Genomic DNA, 22,472 nt, shown 5'->3' with positions numbered 1-22,472 from the left:
GTACCCTGAGGAAACCCACGCGAACACAGGGAGAACATGCAAACTCCACACAGAAGGCACCCCAGCCAAGAATCGAACCAGAGAACCTCTTGCTGTGAGGTGACAATGTTAACCACTGCGCCGCCCCTGTTCTTGCAATGATATCCCTTTCTCTGCTTGATTCATAGGAGACAAACATTTTGTCATCAACTGAGAAATTTTAATATACTGTATTTTTATACTTCCATTTTATTTTTCTTGCACTCTTCTGCTAATTAAGTGGTGGCACACTGATCAGGTTTTGGGGGTGCTGCAATTATCCCCCATCTCATTTCTCATGCCTTCCATTCACCAACTGCTACTCTTTTAGGGTCCCCACCATAATTTAAAGAAAAAAGAAAGCCAGACTTATGGTTTGGGTGTGTCACACAAACTTCATCTCCCATCAGTACAACACATCAGGGTTACGGACTTCATAGTATGACAGTGGCAAGACTACACAGTCTGACTGCAGGGACCCAGGATGGGCAGTGAGTCGCAACAGTCTGACATTTTTGATGTAATGATCAGAATTCTGCTGAATGAATTTAACAGCCATTCCTTTATGGACCACAACAAATAGAATACTTACACACACACACACACACACACACACACACACACACACACACACACACACACACACACACACACACACACACACACACACACATAAAAAGAAAAAAAAATTGGTGCTTTTTCTCCTTTATCATCTCCTAGTTGCCCCAAAATGAAAAATGACCATACTTTTCCACTCACTTGAAAGCTTTATTACATTGCTGTGGAAAGTGTATAAAACGTTTCATGCTACAGACCTTCAAGACTATTAAACTCTAGCTTGTATGGTGCCATGTAGGCGGTCATCCATTTAATTCGTTTTATATCAACCCAAGCTTAGAGCCTGCAAATGTAGTGCTCATAAAATGTTTAGCTATGTCGACTATAAAAGACAGCTAACAAAACACATAAAACAGCTTTTCCACCATTATATTTCCATAACTCAGCAGAGACTCTCTATTCTCGTGTCACGTCCTAAAATGTGGAATGCCATTTTATTCCCTATAACCGAAAACTCAACACAAATCCTTTTAAAAAAGTCCTAAAAATGTATCTCATGGACAAATGGACTTACTCTTGTGCCACCCCTGGCTAAATACTATTTTTTTCTCGCTTAGCACATTAACTACTCCAGCTTTTCTTTTTACCCAAACTGATATTCTACTCTCTCTTTCATTACTACATCATCTCCTCCATCTGTACTATATCTATGTTTCTACCTATATTATTTCCCTCTCATTACTACATTATCTCCTCTGGGTATGTTATATCCATGCTCCTATCTATCTTATTTCCCTCTCATTACATTATCTCCTCTGGGTATGTTATATCCATGCTCCTACCTATCTTATTTCCCTCTCATTACTACATTATCTCCTCTGGGTATGTTATATCCATGCTCCTATCCATCTTATTCCCTCTCATTACTACATTATCTCCTCTGGGTATGTTATATCCATGCTCCTATCTATCTTATTCCCTCTCATTACTACATTATCTCCTCTGGGTATGTTATATCCATGCTCCTATCTATCTTATTCTCTCTCATTACGACATTATCTCCTCTGGGTATGTTATATCCATGCTCCTACCTATCTTATTTCCCTCTCATTACTACATTATCTCCTCTGGGTATGTTATATCCATGCTCCTATTTATCTTATTCCCTCTCATTACTACATTATCTCCTCTGGGTATGTTATATCCATGCTCCTATCTATCTTATTCCCTCTCATTACTACATTATCTCCTCTGGGTATGTTATATCCATGCTCCTATCTATCTTATTCCCTCTCATTACTACATTATCTCCTCTGGGTATGTTATATCCATGCTCCTATCCATCTTATTCCCTCTCATTACTACATTATCTCCTCTGGGTATGTTATATCCATGCTCCTATCTATCTTATTCCCTCTCATTACTACATTATCTCCTCTGGGTATGTTATATCCATGCTCCTACCTATCTTATTTCCCTCTCATTACTACATTATCTCCTCTGGGTATGTTATATCCATGCTCCTATCTATCTTATTCCCTCTCATTACTACATTATCTCCTCTGGGTATGTTACATCCATGCTCCTATCTATCTTATTCCCTCTCATTACTACATTATCTCCTCTGGGTATGTTATATCCATGCTCCTACCTATCTTATTTCCCTCTCATTACATTATCTCCTCTGGGTATGTTATATCCATGCTCCTACCTATCTTATTTCCCTCTCATTACTACATTATCTCCTCTGGGTATGTTATATCCATGCTCCTACCTATCTTATTTCCCTCTCATTACATTATCTCCTCTGGGTATGTTATATCCATGCTCCTATCTATCTTATTCCCTCTCATTACTACATTATCTCATCTGGGTATGTTATATCCGTGCTCCTATCTATCTTATTTCCCTCTCATTACTACATTATCTCCTCTGGGTATGTTATATCCATGCTCCTACCTATCTTATTTCCCTCTCATTACTACATTATCTCCTCTGGGTATGTTATATCCATGCTCCTACCTATCTTATTTCTCTCTCATTACGACATTATCTCCTCTGCACTGTAAAAAGTTTGTTTTGTGTAAATTTATGTGGAGCTTTTCTCTCCGAACCACCTCTGAAAAGGAGCTCTTCCCAGTCGGTTTACCCCAGTAAAGACATGTAAATAAATAACTATTTTCAGGAAATATAAAACATAATTGCCACCCAGGCCTCTAAACAACGAGCAGATGACATGCAGAAGAAAACCCATCTTTAGTGTTTCACAAGACTTGCCCTTACCTAACGTGTCTTTCAGATTTTTAACAATGGAAGCTTTTCGAGCGTTGTTTTTTCTTTCAACATAGTTAGATGGTACAAATCCTGTTTGATTCATAGAGTTCCGCACACGCCACCAGGACTTGGAATCATCTAGTAACCATAATCGCTCATTTTTCTTAATATCCAGCTCCTGGTCCTGCTGGGCTACATAGTCAAATTTGGCAACCACAAGCACCTCTTCAGTCATCTTCTAGCACTGAAAATAGAAAAGAAACAGTTTCAAAACGTGGCAAAACAGCAGCATGAGAATCATTTGTACTTTTTCTTTCTTTTTTTTCCCAGACACATAAAAAAACAATATTGCACACTGAGATAAGAACAACTGAAGTCACACAGCACACTGCATAGCCAAACATGTTAGGTACTTAAATCACAGAAAAAAGCACTATCTGAAATAAGTGTTAACCTTAGCATCCGTTTACATCACATGAGCAGCTATTTTCTGCTATGATGTCTTTCTCTAATGTCCTCAGTGTCACACTTTCATTAAAAACTGCTATTCTCCAAATTAATTTGCAGTACCCAATTACTAAACAGCAGCAGAACAGAATAAATAGTAAAACATTCATTTAAAGAGTAAAACCAAATGCAATAGCTAAATTGAATATGCAGTTACTTAGCTGCTAGGTGTTGGGTATTACATTTACTTTCATTATTTTGCAAAGAAAGTTACATCTTACTGGGTTCCCTTGAGGTCTTATTAGTTTATTTATAAGTTTAGAGTAATTCAGAGTACCGCCTGGTGGTCTTTTGTCACATCACCATTCTTTAACCTAGAAATGTTTTTACAGTGCTTTCCAGTTCAACACATCTGGAAAAGAGATGATGATGATGTGGGAAAGCAAACAGATAATTTAAGTAAATAACACAGAGGGGACTCAGAATTCCTTTGCACTACAGGCAAATGTCACACTCTATATACTTCATTTTCCTGAAAAAAATTAACTCTCTCAATGGTAATTTTATCTTTAGAAAAATAAACACATTCTAACAGCAAAACAATACATATGGGTTCCTGTGACATCCAGATCAGAGGTTAATGTTTTATGAGAGACAATGGAACAGACTCATTTCTTTAAAAAGTATGCTCTATTAAAAATCACTTACCCACAAATATACTATACGTTATTCCCCCCAAGGCACTAATCATTTTGGATGGCAAATCATCACAGAGGAACAGTGGTCCAACTCAAACATTTTTTTATGCCCCACTCACTTTTTCATTCCTTTCCAGCTGACCATGAGTTGCACTGTGTCTACTCTCATTCCTCCTTTTTTATTTTTTTGCATTGGTGTTTAATGTACTACTCATGCCAAAGCTGGGATATTACCAGACTGGGAAAGGGAAGGGGATTACAGAACAGTAGCCAACATCATCACATACACTGTCCGGCACACAACTGGATTTTTTGTAGATCCTAACTGGGATAAGCTGCTGGTATCATACACACCACCACGTGCAATGTCAGTTGATGTAAACCCCCCCTTCTACACCAAATTATTATAATGCTACCCCCATCATAGGGAGTGTGTCAAATACCAGGGAGAAACCCCACCCTCTCGGAATGAGCACATTCATGAACACTCAATTTTTTTTTTTTTGCATTTAGTACATCTGACATTAATTAATTAATTAATTAATTTTTTATTTAGCCTTGTTAACCAGGTTAGTTCCACTAGGCAAGTGGCTTCTCTTCTCAGGCTTTGTGCCTGCTGAATGGCGCACAGCAACGGTTATCCCACTCCACAAGGGGCGAGCCACCACGGACCCCGGGAACTACCGCCCCATTAGCCTGACAAGCCTGGTCTACAAGGCTATGGAACGTATCATCATGGAACAAAAGACATTGGTAATCTCCAAACTCTGGACCCCACCCAGTTCGGGTTTGTAAAAGGCAGATCATCTCTCCTAAACCTGATAGACTTCTTTGAAGCAGTCACCAAAGCCATAGACAAGGGTAAGGTGGTTCACACAGCCTATCTAGATCTTGCCAAGGCTGTCAACACCAACCCCCACTCTGGAATTATAGATAAACTCACTAAACTAGGTATAAATCCCTATGTCACAAGATGGGTTGTCAACTGGCTCACTGACAGAACACACACTGTGAAAGTAGCAGACTCCAAATCCGACTTCAGACCAGTGACAAGTGGAGTACCACATGGTTCAGCCCTGGGTCCTCTCCTGTTTGGAATCTACTTCTCTGAAGTACAGGCTAACACAGAAGATCTTTGGCTAACTAAGTTCGCGGATGACTGCAAACTAGGAGCCATAATCGAAACTCCTAACGATGTGGACATCCTACAAAAGGGCCTCACTGAGACAGATGCCCGATGTCAAAGCCATGGCCTCAAGCTCAATGCCAAAAAGTGCATTGTCATCCCCTTTGGTAAAAACTCTGTACCCATGAACTACAACATAGGCGGTAGTATACTTAACACCGAAAGTGTGATAAGAGACCTTGTGACACAGGTGGACTGTAGTCTCTCCTTTGATAATCACATCGCCACAGTAGTCAGAAAATTCTTCTACGTGGAACACCTCATCACAAAAGATTTCTCATCCAGAAAAAAAGAGGTTATTGTTCCCCTCTACTCATCACTCATTAGACCCATTATAGAGTACAACGCCCCTTTTGGTATGTAACTCACAAGACATGTACATCTACAACAACTGGAAAGGCCGCAGAAATACCTCACAAAGCAGATTACCAGCCTCAAATAGATGCCCTACGCAGACAGTCTCAAAAAACTCCAGCTTTACTCCATCGCATATTGCCTGCTCAGAGGTGATCTCTGCCTAACATACAAAGCTATGTCAAACCCAGAGCTGTTGGACATGCTCCACTTAAAGAAATCCCAATCCCTCCGAGCTACACGCTCTAGGGACCTAAACCTTGTCACCACAATAAACAGAACATGCTGGAGGGATAGATTCCTGTCCCAGAGACTTCCCATACTCTGGAATAAACTACCTATCTATATCAAACAAAGCTCCTCATTAGCACTCTTCAAGAAAAATCTTGATGATTGGATGGGAAATAGGAAATTCACCCCTGGGATCGTCTCTGTGGCTCTGCTCGACAGTGGCACAGGAAAATAATTTTCTTGGGTGGCAAAAGCCAGGATACCTTTTTGGCTGGGCTTGTATAGGCCCCAGGGCCGATAGCCTAGTACCTACCTATGAGACTAGGTGGTATTTCTGCTACTGGAGGAAATTTGGCCATATATAGGGAAACCTCCCCTATTTTTATTTTTTTGGATAGGTGCAATATGATCTCTTACATCAGCCTACGCTACCACCAACTCAATTAGATGGGACCCTGGTTTAACATCTCATCTGGAGGATGACACATTCAAGAATGCAGCACCCAGCTAATATTACACTGCAGTGGCAGTAATCTAAACATGTGCAGTGGGAATAGAACCCACAGCCTTCTGGTCATCCAGCACCAATGGAGAATGTGCTACCTTGTTGTGCCACTGACACCACACTGTTCTATGTGTTCAAAAGAAATGTTCCTCATCACTTCACTGATCATTATAACACATGGGAACAGTGGCATAAACCACTTCAATGCTTTAGCACAGTTTATTTTCAAATAAATATTTTTATTAAATACCTCAGCTGCTCCACCATATGCTATTAACAGTTGTCAGAATAAATGAAATAGAAAACTAAGTTATTCTCCTATATCAAGCTTCTGCCCTCCCCTCTGAATCAGGATCCCTTTGCATAAAAAAAACAGTTTTACTACAGTTGTCTGACCATTATTAGCCCTACCTATCAATGTCTAAAACAAATGAAAAGAAACATGTGCTTCTGCTGGTAACTGGCTCATCTCGGTCTCCCACAGACCCATTTTCCCCTTCCCATACCTGTCAAGTTGGCCTCACCCTGGGAGGAGTAGCATCTGGAATAGAAGCAGAGAAAATTGGAGGGCCGTTTAGCAGCTGATGGTCAAGATGCAGTGATGGGACCCACCAAAAAAAAAAAAAAAAAAAAAATGGGAGTACGATCATCTCTTGCCTCATAGGGGTGTTAAAGAGGGACCGGGTAGAGGTAAGCACTCTTCTGAATATATATGTGTTTTTACTGTCAAATCTGAGTTGTATTTAGCTTGCTTTCAATTATGCTGTCTTTGCTGATGAAACTGTTGATTACGAGTTCTTTAACGCAAACACGGTTTTGTACCATTAGCAAACATCTTCTGATATGAATGCAGTAACATATTTCTTTAAATAAGGATCTTATTTCACCCTTCTTAAGTCAACAATATATGCTGTTGGCTGACTAAACAAGAATTTGTGTGCGACTGGTACATTCAACAACACTGTTCTAACAGGAGACTATGTCCTATGCTAAACTAGTCTTCTTAAATGTATTCCTGACAAAGCATCTCTTCTAGAAGCATTCACAGCATTATATGTACATTTTCCCATCTGTGCTGCTGTTCCATCTGTTTTAACAATCAACTTCTCTGCTCTGTTAGTAACACCGCACCAAAGAGTAGACTGAAAATATTCCTAAATCTGGCCTAAAATGAAGCTTTGGTAAGTAACCATTTGAGATAAATTGTTAAGTGCCCTCACATTTGAGATCCTAGACAGGTATACCCTTTATTCATGTTACCTTGCAATTTAAAATCATTACTAGATGTTAAACATGCAAAAGGAAAGGTCCAGCTTTCCCACTCCCATTTAATGTTATAGAGTCAGAGTTGCAGGGTCTAACTTTGTAAAAACTTTATAAATCCAATTCCATCTGAAAGAAACGTACACATTCTATCTTCCTTTGTTGTGCTGAAGACTGTGAATCTGGGAAATATTGGCTTGAAAAACTTTCTTATAAAATTGTAGCATAGAAGTGGTACTGCCAACTTTGTATTTCCATGCAAGACAAGTGGCACTATCCAGTTTGTACTTCCATGCAAGACAGGTGGTACTGTCCACTTTGTACATCCACGTAAGAGAGGCATTACTGTCCACTTTGTATTTCCATGTTAGAGAGGTGGTACTGTCCACTTTGTTATTATATTATTATAATAGACAAAAGTGTAGTAGAGAGGGGTGCTACTGTCCATCTTGCATGTGAGAGACTCGTCATCTCTCCATATTCTCTTCTTTGGAGAAAGTACAGTTGTGTACACTTACCATAAATGTAGATGTTCGAGTGTATTCACTGTTGCAGTCATCACATTTGGGTTATCTGCTTGCAGTAGCCCTCAGTCGGCCTGATTAAAGTCTTGGATCAAATCCCTCCCAAATATTTAATGTCTCCATAAAGGAAATATCTTCAGGTGGGGGCTGGAAGACAGAGAAGCGATCCAGCTACAGGAAGGTGAATTTCCAATACATTAAAATCTGCTTCTGCACTGGCTATATTAAAGGAGATGTATATTTTCCTTTAGTCTTTGTACCATCCTGAACCATTGCAAGTACCTGCAAAAATATGTGTTACCATGTACAAGCTGCAAACTGACGGTGGTTCAACAAAGGTACTGTTGTTTGAATAAACTTTCTTGTCCTATACTGAAACACTTCCTTGCAAAGATCACAAAGACAAAAGAAGGCTGCAACAGGAAAAGAGATGAAGCAGATGAAGTTATGCTGGGCCCAGCTTGATTAAACACTGCTGAAATGCCAGACTCACCCAGCACTGAAGTCTACGACCATCAAATAATCAATGGGGACATTAACAAAGGTACTGATGAAGATGTTGCTAAGATAAGTTGGTAGTACTGAGGTCACTAAGAGGAACTTTTGTACTTTTGAGAACAGCTTCATCTCTGTTTTTCAGACTCTTGGATGTTAGTGCCCTCTTCAGAGTTACAAGTGGTAAACTTACATTTTGTCATGTCTTTGGCTTCTGCCATTTATGAATCACCGCTGCTACATTTACCTACTCCTCAGTCACATTTTCTTACCTGCCCCCTCTGTTTTCATTTCTTACAAAAAATGGATCATGCATAATAAAATATGTCAAAAACCCCATTAGTTTTGATATTCCAAAGAGTAACTACCTACCACAATCAGAATTTTGACTTAAATGTCATTTTGTTTAACAAAAGATGATGACCTGAATATGACTCAAACAAATAAGACTTGATTAGCAATCGGAGAGCTGGTGGAGTAGACTTAGGAGGGAGAAGAATAATGGGGTGAAGACTACTCCCCCCCCCCTCCTGAGGAAAGGATCGGGGGTCTTTTGTCCCAGGACGTTTATGCCACCTACAATCCCCATTAGAAATTAGAGATGGGTGGAGGTGTCTACTTTCAAGCAGGTGGGACTAATGACAAACCATTGCACCTCCTCCTTACCTGCCCACCCCTGAAGTCCTTGGGGCTAAGCACAGGGGAAAGCTATGACTAGTATAATTAAACCACCTGATGTCTGCCTAGATGACATCTATGCTGTGCTCATCTTTTGCATGACTGGGGAATGAATGGGCTTAATCACCATGATCAGACAGATATCTGGCAATTCCCCTGGGGCCCCAAAAAATATAAAAACATTTCTGAGTGAAGATCTTTAAAGAAAAAAAAATAGCTGAAGTGAGTCAAACACTACATAAATGAAATGACTCCAACACTGATGAGAAGTGCAAAGTAATGAAAGTGAACTGAAAAAGGCCCCTATTCACATCTGCAATATAGGAGTGCTTTGCTTACTTATCAGGGCTCTAAGGAACACCATCACAAGACATGCAATGGTCTTCACAGGAACTTTTGGCACAGATGATGAAACTTTTGCCCAGATAATGATGACATATAAAGAGTGGTGATTATTACTGTGACTTACTGTTTTCCATAAAAGGAAACTATAAGATTTTCTGTACAAGCACAATCAATACAAGCATTCTGGAACACATTTCTGTCAATTCTGCCATTAGATACTGGGTGTATTCAAGTCCTGCCTCATCAAGCTTGCTTCAGTGAAATCTCACTCACTGAAAACTCAGGGGTGGGGGTTAAGTACAAGTCTCGCTCTCCATGCTGGATACACCTGACAAGCTAAATTCTGACCAGTCAGGCTAAGCTAGCCAGAAATCACTGAATCCTTGCTCAATCACAGACGGAACTCAAATTTGAATATTTCATGTGTGTGTATGCATCAAATTCAATCACCACTTACATTATACAGCAGTCATCTTTCCTACCCTGCTTCTTTCAAGCTCCACATACTTATGTTTTAGAAATGCCCTGAGATTCAGGAAGACTTTCTTTGAGCAGGAAGCCATAACATGGCCATTTTTCACCTTGTTGTAAGCCTTTTCTACTCTCAGACTACCCTACTGCTGAGATTTCCCACTACTGGGAGTCTCAGCATGGAGGGTAGTCCGACTGGCAGACAGAGCTGCATCCTCATGAAAGAATGCCATGGAGCACCTAATGCTAATTAGCCATTTGCTACTGCTCAGAAATGTCAGCGGTTCACAATTTGAAGAGGCACTTGGATGCACAATCTTCCACTGATGGAAGAAAAAGTGAATATCATCAGAAGATGGAGGTCATCCATTCACTCCTAGGGAAGTTGTTATGGTGCAAGTAACCTCGAGGAAGACTTAGGATATGGGTGTGTGTATGGAAATCTACGTGGACACATGTTTGTAGGGACAAGAATGAAGCTGTGTGTGTGTGTGTCTGTGCATATGAGATAGACAGTGCGAGTCCGCCTGGGTGGTCGCATTAGCTAGAGAACTGATAATCTGCATGCATGTGTCGTAGCAACTGTGCATGTGGGTGAATGTCTAAGTTTTCTGTGAGAGTGGTTGACTGTGGACAGACTTGGGTGTGTGTGTGTGTGTGTGTGTGTGTGTGTGTGTGTGCGTGTGCGTGTGTGTGTGTGTGTGTGTGTGAGAGTCTCTACCAAAGTGATGAATGGGCCCACCAGGGAAAATACTACCATTATCAGGACTGACTTCACTAGTGGTAGATTCAGAGCAGTGTTAATGACACGATAATGAGGTCCTTCTCATTGTATCCACAGCTGTCTCTGAATTGCATTTTATCCCTTTCTTAACTGGCCTATTGGCTGTAAGCAATTTATTTAATATGACCTTTCTGAATCCTAGGGACAGTCTTGAAATGCTGAATTACTTGTGCATTTTTAGTACTTGCAACTGTCTTATTTTGCCACTCAGTAATTACAAAACAGGTTCCGATGTCCACAGACAGAATCCTGAAATGAAATAAAATTAATTTAGAGGAGCTTAAAAGACAAATCTCAATTTGCAATCATCATACTTTTCTTTAGCCACTTAATACTTGGAAAATAGGTCTTGCTGTCTACTGAAAACATCTTGAAATTAATAAAATAACACAAATTTACATAAACTAATTTTATGCTTCTGAAATATTTTTCTAATGTGACACTAAAAAACAAGATGTTACATATTAATGTTAACTGTCAATTTTATTTTAGGTGGACAGACCGAATTTGGTAACCTGCATACATTTTGAAAGCTTGAAGACACCCCCAAGTTAATTTAGTGACTTGCACTAACAAGATTAGAATAAGGGCTTCCAAATTCATAGGTACATCCTTTATTTAGAAGTCTGTTTATGAAAGTTAGCAAAGTGATGTAAAAGCAAGCCAACATTTTCCAGAGGATGAGACCTAGCTTTCTGAGAGTGCCTGAACCTATTTTACAGGAGGCCTGATCAAGTCAGAAAATGCAGGACAGGTAAATAATCCTGTAGCAAGATGACAGCATATTCTATAGAGCTCAAGGTGCAGAAACACTAAAGTGAATCTTTTGATGGTCAGGCGAGAGTGTAGCTGCATTTTTCATACTACCATATGTGCAACTCTCTAGCTTGATAAAGATAAGTCATCTGGACTGATGGAGGCTATATTACACCATATACTGAAAAACTTAACAGTACCTGAAGTGAGCTGGCCACAGTTATGGAGGGTATAATTAACATTAAACAGATAGTGGAGCAGAAGGCATCAGATACCAATATGAAAAAGACAACAAAACTGTAGAGTTGTAAGTTACATGAACATATTAAAGTTATAAAAAAGCTTCAAATATCCTTGGCTTTAAAGAAAAGTACTGAGGCTTGGAAAGCAGGTCATACAGGGACAATGGGATCAGCTTGCTAGAAAGGCTGGAGAGGCAGATTAAACTGATTTCAAACTGGTTTCCCTACTTAAACCTTCAGGTGCAAACAGCACACAGTGTTGGCTGTAGAGGGAATGGCAAATAGACCTGACACTTACTACACCTATTAAATAAATGTGATTCAGACCAGACTTGTCAATGAATATTACACAAGGCAAAGGGCAGTACTGACTGTTGTGTCTGATAAGGAAGGAATTAGTATCAGGTGCAGAAGACTTAGAGATGAGAGTAGGAGACGTGTCATTAAGTCTACTGGAAACCTCGAGAGCTGCGGAAAGACTGATGCAAGCAGATGTGACTAGACTGAACCCTGATGATACAAGAAGTGGGAGGACATGCAATAATGGATAAAGCCCCTATTTATAAAAGCAGTCTAGAAAGCTGGACTGTGATTATTTAGCTGAAAATGGGTCCAGAAAGCTATGAACTCACAAGGGGTAATTCTAGTGTATTAACAGAAGATGTGGACAGTACAAGTACTAAATCTGGGCAAGCAGGTGCCATAACATGTTAGGTAAGAAAAACAATTTCATGGGAGACAGAAGCAGCAACACTAAAGATCAACTGCCAGAGATGAGACAGAATTGGGGAGAGTGTTGAGAAGGGGGCATATCCTGTTACATATTAAATGTGCCATTCTTCTACATAATGAGGAGCCTTTTTATTTTGCCCTGCTGCTTTGCTCATCCTCTATGGTTCTGTGTTGCTCACAATGCGTAAAAGACATATGGTGGGCTACCCAAATTTGTCAGCAAGTCTACAACAGAATGAAATCAATCATACATCGAGGAGAAACCAAATACTGAATAAAACACAGTAGCAATATCCTTACCTTAGGGCACTCAAAGTGAAAGATGAAAATGATTTAAATAATTTTTAATGTCTGGTATCTATATATTCATTGTACTCCCAGCATAACTGCAAAGAAAGGGAGCACGCCCAAAGAATGCAGATTAATGAGTGTATTTTGAACTTTGTTATATGTTTCTTTAAATGTAAAAGACACCAAATGGAAGGTTGCTAAAGGCTTCCATGACTTATAATTGGATTCATTTGGCTATATTAGGCAAGCTGTTTTTATTATTTCAATCAGCCTGGCACTATGCTTGTTGTTTGGTAGGTTCACACAGTAAAAAAACAGAATAGTAACAAAGTGCTCTAGTAAAGCACAGCAGAACCACTGTGTGGACCCACCACCTGAAAAAGGTTGGGGTCAGGAGCAATGACAACCAACCAACTAGCTGGCAGAATGAGGGCGGATTAAGACATATCAGACACTGTCAAGGGAAATGCACTCTTATGACATGGAATAACAGACCTATCAGCTGGAGATAGATCTGAAGCCTGTGCAGGAGGTCGAAAAAATGCCAGCTACATTTAGATGGCCTTACTGCTTCCCACAACACTGGTTCCAGAACCATATTTCATGAATGTGAGTAGTCTCTTACATATACCTGTATCATCCTAACAGGGGACAGACTTTTTGCCATGCCTACATTTCCATCCCTTGCATAGAGTTACAATGACATCAATGTGGTTTATATGCACACATATGGTTTACAGGCAGCTTCTCATGCCACAGCTGCACACACGACAGCTCAAGGTGAAAGTTACTTATGCACTGTTGCTTGGTTTCCAAAGGACTGATGTCTAACTGTGTGAGCTGTTCTGCACTGATTGCTGGGATTTCACAGTCTCCTTGAGGAGGACAGGGTGGCAGGCTAACTACAAAGCATCTGTGATTAACATTCTAATCTGCAAGCAAAACTGGTCAATTTGATATTTAGGCTTTGTAGATGTAGGAGGCTTTGCCCCTGCAAAAATGATTTAACACTGAAAGAGCAAGTTTTGACGTTTTTGATAGTCACTGCCAGTTCGATACTTAGTGATCACATATCTGAGTATCGATCACAATATATCAACCTCTAGTGTTGTGCAGTCAACTGCCTGACAATGATAGCTTTGTCCAACATGTAGCAGCTCTGGAGAGAAAATAATAAAGTAAAGTGACATTGGGGATAAAGCTCCTGTTGGAGAGGTGCAGTAGGCCACCCACCTCAATAAAAAAATAGCTTTTACTGTTTGTGTGTGTGTAACTTGGGAAGCCTGAATACATGTCTCATGAGCATTCATGTTCTTGACTTGTCAGTTATTTACAAATGTTGCCAGGCAAACCTGATGCAAGGTCAGATAATTTGTGGAGTCATAGTGGATCCCACATAGTTCCATGCATGCATTCACTATTCACTGCAGATTGGCCTCTACTTCCTCCATCACCTGTGCCCCCCATGCAAGAGCTCCTGGTATCTCTCAGGGGATATTTTCCAGACAGGAAGAAATCTGGACCCTTACCACGAAACAGAGAGCTGGTAGGAAATGCTTTGTACTACTGGTCTTCTGTAGCCCAGCTCCCCAGTTCAGTTTGCTCTCTCTCTTTATCCCTTCTCTTCTGACTGGCTTGAAGAATAAAAATAATATGTTTATCTTTTCTTGTAATATAACTAGTAGAGTAATTGTTTTTTTATTTTTGTAACCATTTAATCTTAGTTTCCAGATTCAGTGTTTCTCTGGTTGTGACAACAGTCTGTAAACAATACTGCTGTTACATAACCTTTTGTTGTTGGTAGGCCTTCTCCTTCAGCATTCCTAACATATGGCACTTCCTTATACAAGGTACTTTCTACTTTTAATTTGCTTTATCAAACTACTACCAAATGATCCCGTTTTCCTAAACCTCTTTTAAATTGCCCTCATCTGCCTACATTTACAGCACATTTCATAATAATGCTTAAAATTATGACTTTGTACAATGTTGTTCTTTTATTTAGAGATATATTTTTCACGATAGTGTTATAACTAATTTGTTTATTGCTTTGACGGAATATATGTTGCTTTATTTTGTTTCTATAACAAAGTAATGGTTGAACCGACACCCTTGTTCAAAATGAATACATTATCAGACTAAATTATTCGCATGCAAAAGGATACCTAGCCAAGCTAGAGTTTTCATTTTGGCATTCCTTAAAACACTTGAATGCCCATGACTTTTTTCTTTTTACATCTGTTACAGACAAATTCAGACCAATAAAGCCAAACCCTACTAGCTGTGGAGAGGCAGGTTTCAGTTTTATCATCACCTCCCAAGCACAACAAAAGTAGACGGTTTGGCTAAACTTTAGAGAAACAGGGTTGCTGTACCCAGTCGATGTCCATAATCACTAAGGTGTCTGCAAAATATCCCATGTAACAACCAAATAAAAGTGTAAACAGGACACACAGTCAATCCAATTAGTAAAAAACTCCAAGAAAAACCTAGCCAAGCTAGTGTTTTCACTGTGTAATTCCTTAAAACCTCTTGTAAAACAGGATAATGGGATAAGCAAATGACCCCTTAAGGATATCAGGTGTTTCAGCTATATCGCAGTTCTGAATGCCCATGACTTTTTCCCTGTGTTTCTAAAGGTTAGCTAAACAGTCCACTTATGCTGTGCTGACAAGGTCATAAGAAGACTGAAACATGCATATCCACAGGTAGTGGGGTTTGGCTTTACTGGTCTGAATTTGATCATAACAGACTTAAAAAGAAGAGAGTCATGGACATTCAGAACTGTCATATAGCCGAAACACCTGATGCCTTTAAGAGGTCATTTGCATATATCCCATTATCCTCTTTTATGAGAAGTTTTAAGGAATCACAGTGAAAACTCTAGCTTGGATAAGTTTTGCTTGTAATTTTTTACTCATTGGATTGACTGCATGTCCTGTTTACTCTTTCCCATGCAAAAGGATGGAATATCTCTCTTTCTCTCAACTATATTAAACTCAGAAAAAATGCTGCAAAACCTGTGAAGTGGAGTTTCTAAGTCTCTTTGATCGCTTTGAAAATAGTAGCTTTACTCAAAAGGATATACAGTTGTTGTTCAGTTTTCTGACACCTATCACAATCACTTAAAGTTAACAGAATCTTTCCTTTAACTACTGTACTGTGTGGATATAAAAATGGCTGATGTTAAAGCAACATTGCCCACGTCAGGTAAGTGGTTAGTGTGTGTTCATATTCAAACCCAGGACAGACAAAAGCTCAAAACAATACATACAAGCACTGGTAACTTCTACCATTAGCAGTACTGGCAAAGTAAGATGGTGTCCTTACAGAGTTTGTGGCACAGCTGTAACATACTCACAATTACCAGGATATGCAGAACAACCAGTGTCCACTTTTAAAATCTATTCTCACTAATTTCCCACCAAGAGCTCTTTGTTTCTTCCTCCTAAATACCAACACGTTTTCTCTGCCGACACCACAAGTGCTAAAGGGAACGGCTCCCCCCCCCCCACTGAATTTGCAGTTTTCTCTATGTGTCATTTAAAAACAAGCTCCACTCCATTTTTATGAAGGAGTTCTTGTCTATTTAATCATCATTTAAGAGGTAAGGACTACTGTGGAGTGACACTGTATTTAAATTTCCATTTCTGGTGCTATCTTACTCTTCCTGCTTATACCATCATGCAATATTTCATCTACCTCACCTTTGTTCATTTGATAGACTGTCTGGAACTGAACTTTCCTCATGGATCTTCATTTGTGTGTGTGTGTGTGTGTGTGTGTGTGTGTGTGTGTGTGTGTGTGTGTGTACACACACACACACACACATATATACATATCTATGACAGTGAGTACGTAATATGCAAATTAACATTCTCACCAATATTCATGGCTTACAGACCCGTTTGTCTGATAATTTTTTTCAGTGTTATTTACCTTTACAGTTGGACTGTTTTTGCAGTGTGCATTCTTTCTATTGTACAGTACTTTTAATTTTGTTTAGTGCAGCCAGGTGTCAGCTGTAACGAGAGCCCATGAGACTCAGTCCACTCATATGCTCAAAATAAATAAACAAATATGCAAACAAATAACTGTACCTACAAACCAAGCTCCAGCACAGGAGGCAGAGGATTATAACTGGATCTCCAACAGTAATCGGCTTATTATGTGTTAGAGACAAAAATGCCAGGAAATTCCCCTCTGTGGTGAAGCTCGAGAGGTGAATCTTGGCATCCATGTTGAGAAAATACAATGAGAGGTTATGAATGAAGACAAAATCATAATTCTTTGCAGTGCAAGGAGCAGACAAAGTTCCATGTACTAACAGTTAGAGAAGAAATTCAAGAATTCTGGACAAACACAGAAATAACGGGGTGGGGGCAAAGGCTCAAAATCAAGGGCAGTTTTTAAATGGCGCTCTTATTCATTTAAGAAGTTAATATAACAGATTTTTCATCAATATGCATTTTCTGGAAAATAAGTATGACACACTAATGTCTGGCATTACTGACTGAATGTAATCCTGAGTAATCTACCAGCAAATCAAACATTTTATGAGGGACCCAGCAAAAATATTAAGACACACTAGGGAACAGTTGACAGCCATGGACAGCAGGTAGAAATAAAGTAGATTTACTTTCTTTTACTGTTCTTTGCCAGATGGCCCTGTTCCCTGATCAAAACAGTGTTTGCGATGGTACTTAATTGTTAAGCATCCCTTAAGCACTACTATGATTAAATCTTGTACACAGGAAGCTGATAAAACGTTTATCTTTTCCCCCAATATTATAGTGTAACCTCAGCACTCGATGCATAACATATTTGTTACTTTGTGGTTTTAGAAAGAAATCATAATCTTTTGTTTCTTGTAAGTATAAAACTGCATGCAAATTAAAAATGTACGGGTGCAGCTGTGTGGTATAAAACAAAACACTATAATTCAAATGACCCAGTTTTTATTAGCAGCCTCCATAGGGGAATGCAGGAGTTACCTAGGGGAATGCAGGAGTTACCTAGGGGAATGCAGGAGTTACCTAGGGGAATGCAGGAGTTACCTAGGGGAATGCAGGAGTTACCTAGGGGAATGCAGGAGTTACCTAGGGGAATGCAGGAGTTACCTAGGGGAATGCAGGAGTTACCTAGGGGAATGCAGGAGTTACCCTAGGGGAATGCAGGAGTTACCTAGGGGAATGCAGGAGTTACCTAGGGGAATGCAGGAGTTACCTAGGAGAGGAGTACGATGGCACCTGCTTGCATCTCCTAAGACAGAGTATGCGAACACCCTAGGATACGTGTTCTGCCTATAATGCCCAGTAGACACTGGGGATGAATGAAGGTATTGTTCTTCAAGGAGATGAGGACCAGGAAAGGGGTTAGCATTACTCAAGAGGAAGGGTGACAAACTCTCACACCTTACCACTGAAAACCCACTTCCTTGTGTCCTTGCAGGCATGTGCATTGGATGGCACGGGCTTTAACTCAAAACACCCACTGATCTCTGGCTGGATGATGGTCAGTCCTCTGGCTGTAATCACCTCACAGGGGAATGGGTGGAGAACAGCAGAGTGCCTATCTTGATGGTCAGAAAATGTGGAAGTGATAAAGACAAAAGGTAAGGTGACATCACAGGCATTAGTTTGGGAGCTGAGATGGGACATTTAGTGTAAACATTCATGTTCAAAGGAAGAACTCTTTTACATCATTACTGTCTAAATGTTTCAAATGCTCTTTTACTGGTTTATTTCAGTTTTTATCTAGATTAGAACACTGATCCATACGGACCTTTTATCAGACTCAGCCTAGGAACTCTGAATAACTTACTCAGAATCACACAGTAGGTAAAAGGAGGACAAGAAACTTAAACTCTGGACTATGGGAAGTGACTAACAGCTCACAGTTAACTGTTTGTGCTAAATGCCAGACAGATATGTTGTAAACAATCATCATATGCATCTGTGCTCTATTTTCATGAATGCCGGGGTTTGTTACCAGCTAACTCTACAGTCTCCTGGTGCTACTGTGTTGCAGCAGTTAGACAGTCTGCTACATGGCACTAGTGAGGAGATAAGTCAGTTACAAAGTGTACCATGCTACCCTGAATGGCAAAAGTGTCATCTGCTAGCTGCATAAGCTCTGACCTGTACCCCCCCCCCCCACACACACACATACAAAAATACTTTTCTCTCCATTTCTGACCATTTTCAGACATTTCAGGGGAAAGAAATGGAAATGCAATGTCATTAACAACAAAGAGTGGAAGAAAATTCCCATTACAAAAACTAAGAGGTTCTATAGGCTGCAAAAACATGCTTCTATGAGTGCATATTAGTTTGTCCGAAGCATGTAGCTAAATATTACATTGAGCTAGCTGTCACGGCTCCAGGTTATGAGCAGAGCTCTGTGACTAACCATGCTCAGGAATTCCAGTTGTTTATTTATTATTCAGGAATACAGCTGCATAGCTAACCATGCCAAGGGACCACAATTTATTATTTAAGAACACAACTGAATAACTAGCCATGCCTAGAGAATGAAGTAATTTTACTCATTTATTGAAAATTGGGTCTGCCTTACCGAGTAATGCCCCTTCTCACATACTTGGCATGTTTATATTTAGTAACTACTTTAGTTGTTTATCTTGGCCTTTAAATTGGGAGTATTTGAATGTAATCTTTTTAGGTATTTTGTTACATATCACTTTTAAAGTTTAGTTGAAATATGGAAAAAAGCTCCAAAACAATCCTTGAAATAGCCCAGTGTCATCCATAGAAAGGTATAAAATAAACTTAAATGTCACAGATTGATAAAACAAGAAAGACAAGGTGATAATAGCAGTTAAATAATCACAGGTTACAACCCCAAAAACCTAGAAAACAGCTACTGGAATACATTTATGTATAGCTCAACCCATAAATCGTGGCAATTATAGACCCCTTAAGTCTCAGCAGCCTCATAAAGCTATTGAATGTATTATCTCAGTTATCATTAATCTGGGCATTTAAACAATGTTTGTGCTGGACCCATATCAATACGACTTTGGCAAAGAATATCGCTCAGCTTGAGACACAACAAAATTCCTAACTTAAGTCACTGGTAAACAGAAGTTCTCCCAGTATGTAGTCTCTTACTGACTTTTCCATCGTAACCTCTGTCTAGCATTTTGAATCATGAAAGAGACAACCATCCTCGACGACCTATTCCTTTTCAAAACAAATGGTTCCTCTAATATAAACTTAAAAAAAAAAATACACATCCCTTTATCCTGTGTGCATGTGTCGATGCACACAACACGCACATATCTACTGTTTCTTTTATTATGCAATTCCGCATGCAAAATTTAAACCATAACATTCCTGCGGGACACATATTTTGGTAAGGTGCTTCTTCCTGGAACACTAGAGCAGGTTTCTTGCGATGGAACAGAACTTTTCTGGCTGTTGCTGCCGTACACTGGGTGCTGCATAGGCAAAACTTAACATTACAGGTACTACATACAGAGTGTGTGTGTGTGTGTGTGTGTGTGTGTGTGTGTAGGAGACTGATGCCCTACTTAAGAATAGCAGGTTACTTACTTTACCCAAGCTCAAACTTTGAACCTTGGCTACAGAAGATGAAAGCCTGAATCCTCTACACCAACCATACCTCTCAACTTCCTAACACAAGAAATCTGGACAAGACCTTAAATAATGGGGGTGACAAATACTCAAAAATAGGGACAGATTTTAAACATTGTTCTTACAAACTTAGAATGTTGTTAGAACAACAGGTTTGGTCTTGGTTTGCATTTTCTGAAGGATATGAAGCCTGAACCTCAAATATATGTCATTATTTACTGATTTCAATCCTCTGTAGTTTGCCAGAAAAAAAGGACAGATTTTAAGAGGAGCAGACCAAAATATGAGGCAAAAATCTGGACAGTAAAGAGGTATAATGACACCAACTGCCTCTGTGCATTTTCAAGGAACTGTCAGCTTCAAGGGAAGAGACGTTTACTACTGCTCATGCTGTTATCAATATGCAACTCTTTTGTTTAGCAAATGGTCGCCACTGTGCTATAGAATTTAAAAGCAGTATTAGTAGCACAACAGGGAGCATATTTGCTACTGATGCAGAAGGCTGTAGGTTCTACTCCCACATCATGCAAATGGATTGCTGATACTGTGTTGTACTTTTGGGGGGGGGTTGGAGGTACTGCAGTCCTGAGTGTGTCCTCCTTTTAACACTATACCTAGGAACTATGAACCTTTTGTTGGTTTGTCATCCTTTCCCTATTACAATATAACCAGCTTAGCCTTTTTTTTTAATGCAACACAGGCAATTTACTCTTCAAGGGCAGCAGGCACTGAACTTGTAGATGAAACACTGAAATATTTTTATTTATTTATTTAACATTTATTAACAAGGAAAGTCCGACTTGTCACAAGGCCAATTTTCAGTGGAGGCTCGGGGAGAAATGCTTCAGACGCATGTCTTTGTAATGTAAATATAAAGCTGTTTGCTAGCAGCAACTGCTTCATTAGTTACAGATCCTTTTAATGTGTAATTATTCAGGTGACATTTATTTCTGCAGAGATTGTGCATATCGACTGATATTGGTAGATTGTAATGACAAAAGTTTGAGTGGCCTTTTACAGTTGAAAGGTTCCGAAATGGGCAGTTTTGCCACTATTGGTTTATACATTTTGTTTCATTGCTTACAGGAAAAATGTTCAAAACTAGAAATTTAAAACACATTCTAACAAGTGGTGCTGTATTATACAAGGAATATAATTTAATACAATCAGGAAGTTGAATCAAAGAATTCATGCACGTATACATGGTCCTAAAATTGTGTACAAGGGGCCTACGGTTTGAAAACAGGCCAAAGGTAAACTTAGTCCACTATTAGCCAGATACATTTTCTTTAATGGGGGTTTCAATGACTGAGAGTTTCAAGGGCAATGAAGTTTACTGTTAATGCGAAGTCTGTTTTTATTGTGAAACTGTATTGTTTTGTTTAGCAAATGTCTAATAGTGTTTGTGCTATAACATTTGAAATAAAAGCTTTAAATTAAATCCAAATAGCTGTAATCATTGTGGAAGTAAAGAATAAAACAGTATGCACACTGACAGGGTTGAACAGTGTTTTTTGATAACTGGGGAGAAACAGCCAAGTAATGGGACACTGGAATGGCTGCTAGGGGCAGAGGGTGATCCATTACCCTGCTCAGTACCCCATTTGACTATGGGATGGCTCTGGACAGAATTTATGTTACAGCATCCCCAGTTCTAGAACAAAGTCATATTAACCCAGCTCTGGAACTAATTTCCAGTACCTATCAAGAAAAGTAGCACCCTTGCCACCTTCAAGGTAAACCTGAAAAACTGAAAGGGTATTTTCAAAATTCTCCGCAGTCTGTCTTGTGCTGCCCTTCTAAAAACAATGTGAAAACCTTTGAATATGTGTTTATTAGCTAGGCTACTAGTCATAGGCGATGGAACCATAGAGTGCAGGGGGAGGGAAGCCCACCTTTTCAGATCATCCATACCTCTGTCCCTTTTTCCACGCCTCCAACTGCCACAATGATGTCAGTGCACGTATTTCCGGTTTTGCGAGCGGGAATGGATTTATGCAGAAG

At 39.5% G+C, this 22,472-nt stretch overlaps 1 protein-coding gene across 3 annotated transcripts in view; it reads right to left on the bottom strand.

Moving 5' to 3' along the window:
* The window catches only part of NCK1 (NCK adaptor protein 1), a 1,905,596-nt gene that overhangs the window by 537,238 nt on the left and 1,345,886 nt on the right, over nt 1-22,472 (bottom strand). For all 3 annotated transcript variants that reach the window (XM_044070358.1, XM_044070357.1, XM_044070356.1), the window contains one exon: nt 2,860-3,094. In XM_044070358.1, coding sequence (XP_043926293.1) covers nt 2,860-3,085 — 226 coding nt within the window. In that variant the 5' untranslated portion in view covers nt 3,086-3,094. The remainder of the gene's footprint in view (nt 1-2,859; nt 3,095-22,472) is intronic.

The sequence above is a fragment of the Protopterus annectens genome, chromosome 4.part1 (genome assembly GCF_019279795.1).
Source record: "Protopterus annectens isolate FY-2018-M chromosome 4.part1, PAN1.0, whole genome shotgun sequence".
Taxonomy (NCBI): Eukaryota; Metazoa; Chordata; order Ceratodontiformes; family Protopteridae; genus Protopterus; species Protopterus annectens.
The sequence above is the reverse complement of the archived record's forward strand: the minus strand, read 5'-3'. Positions and strand labels throughout refer to the sequence as shown.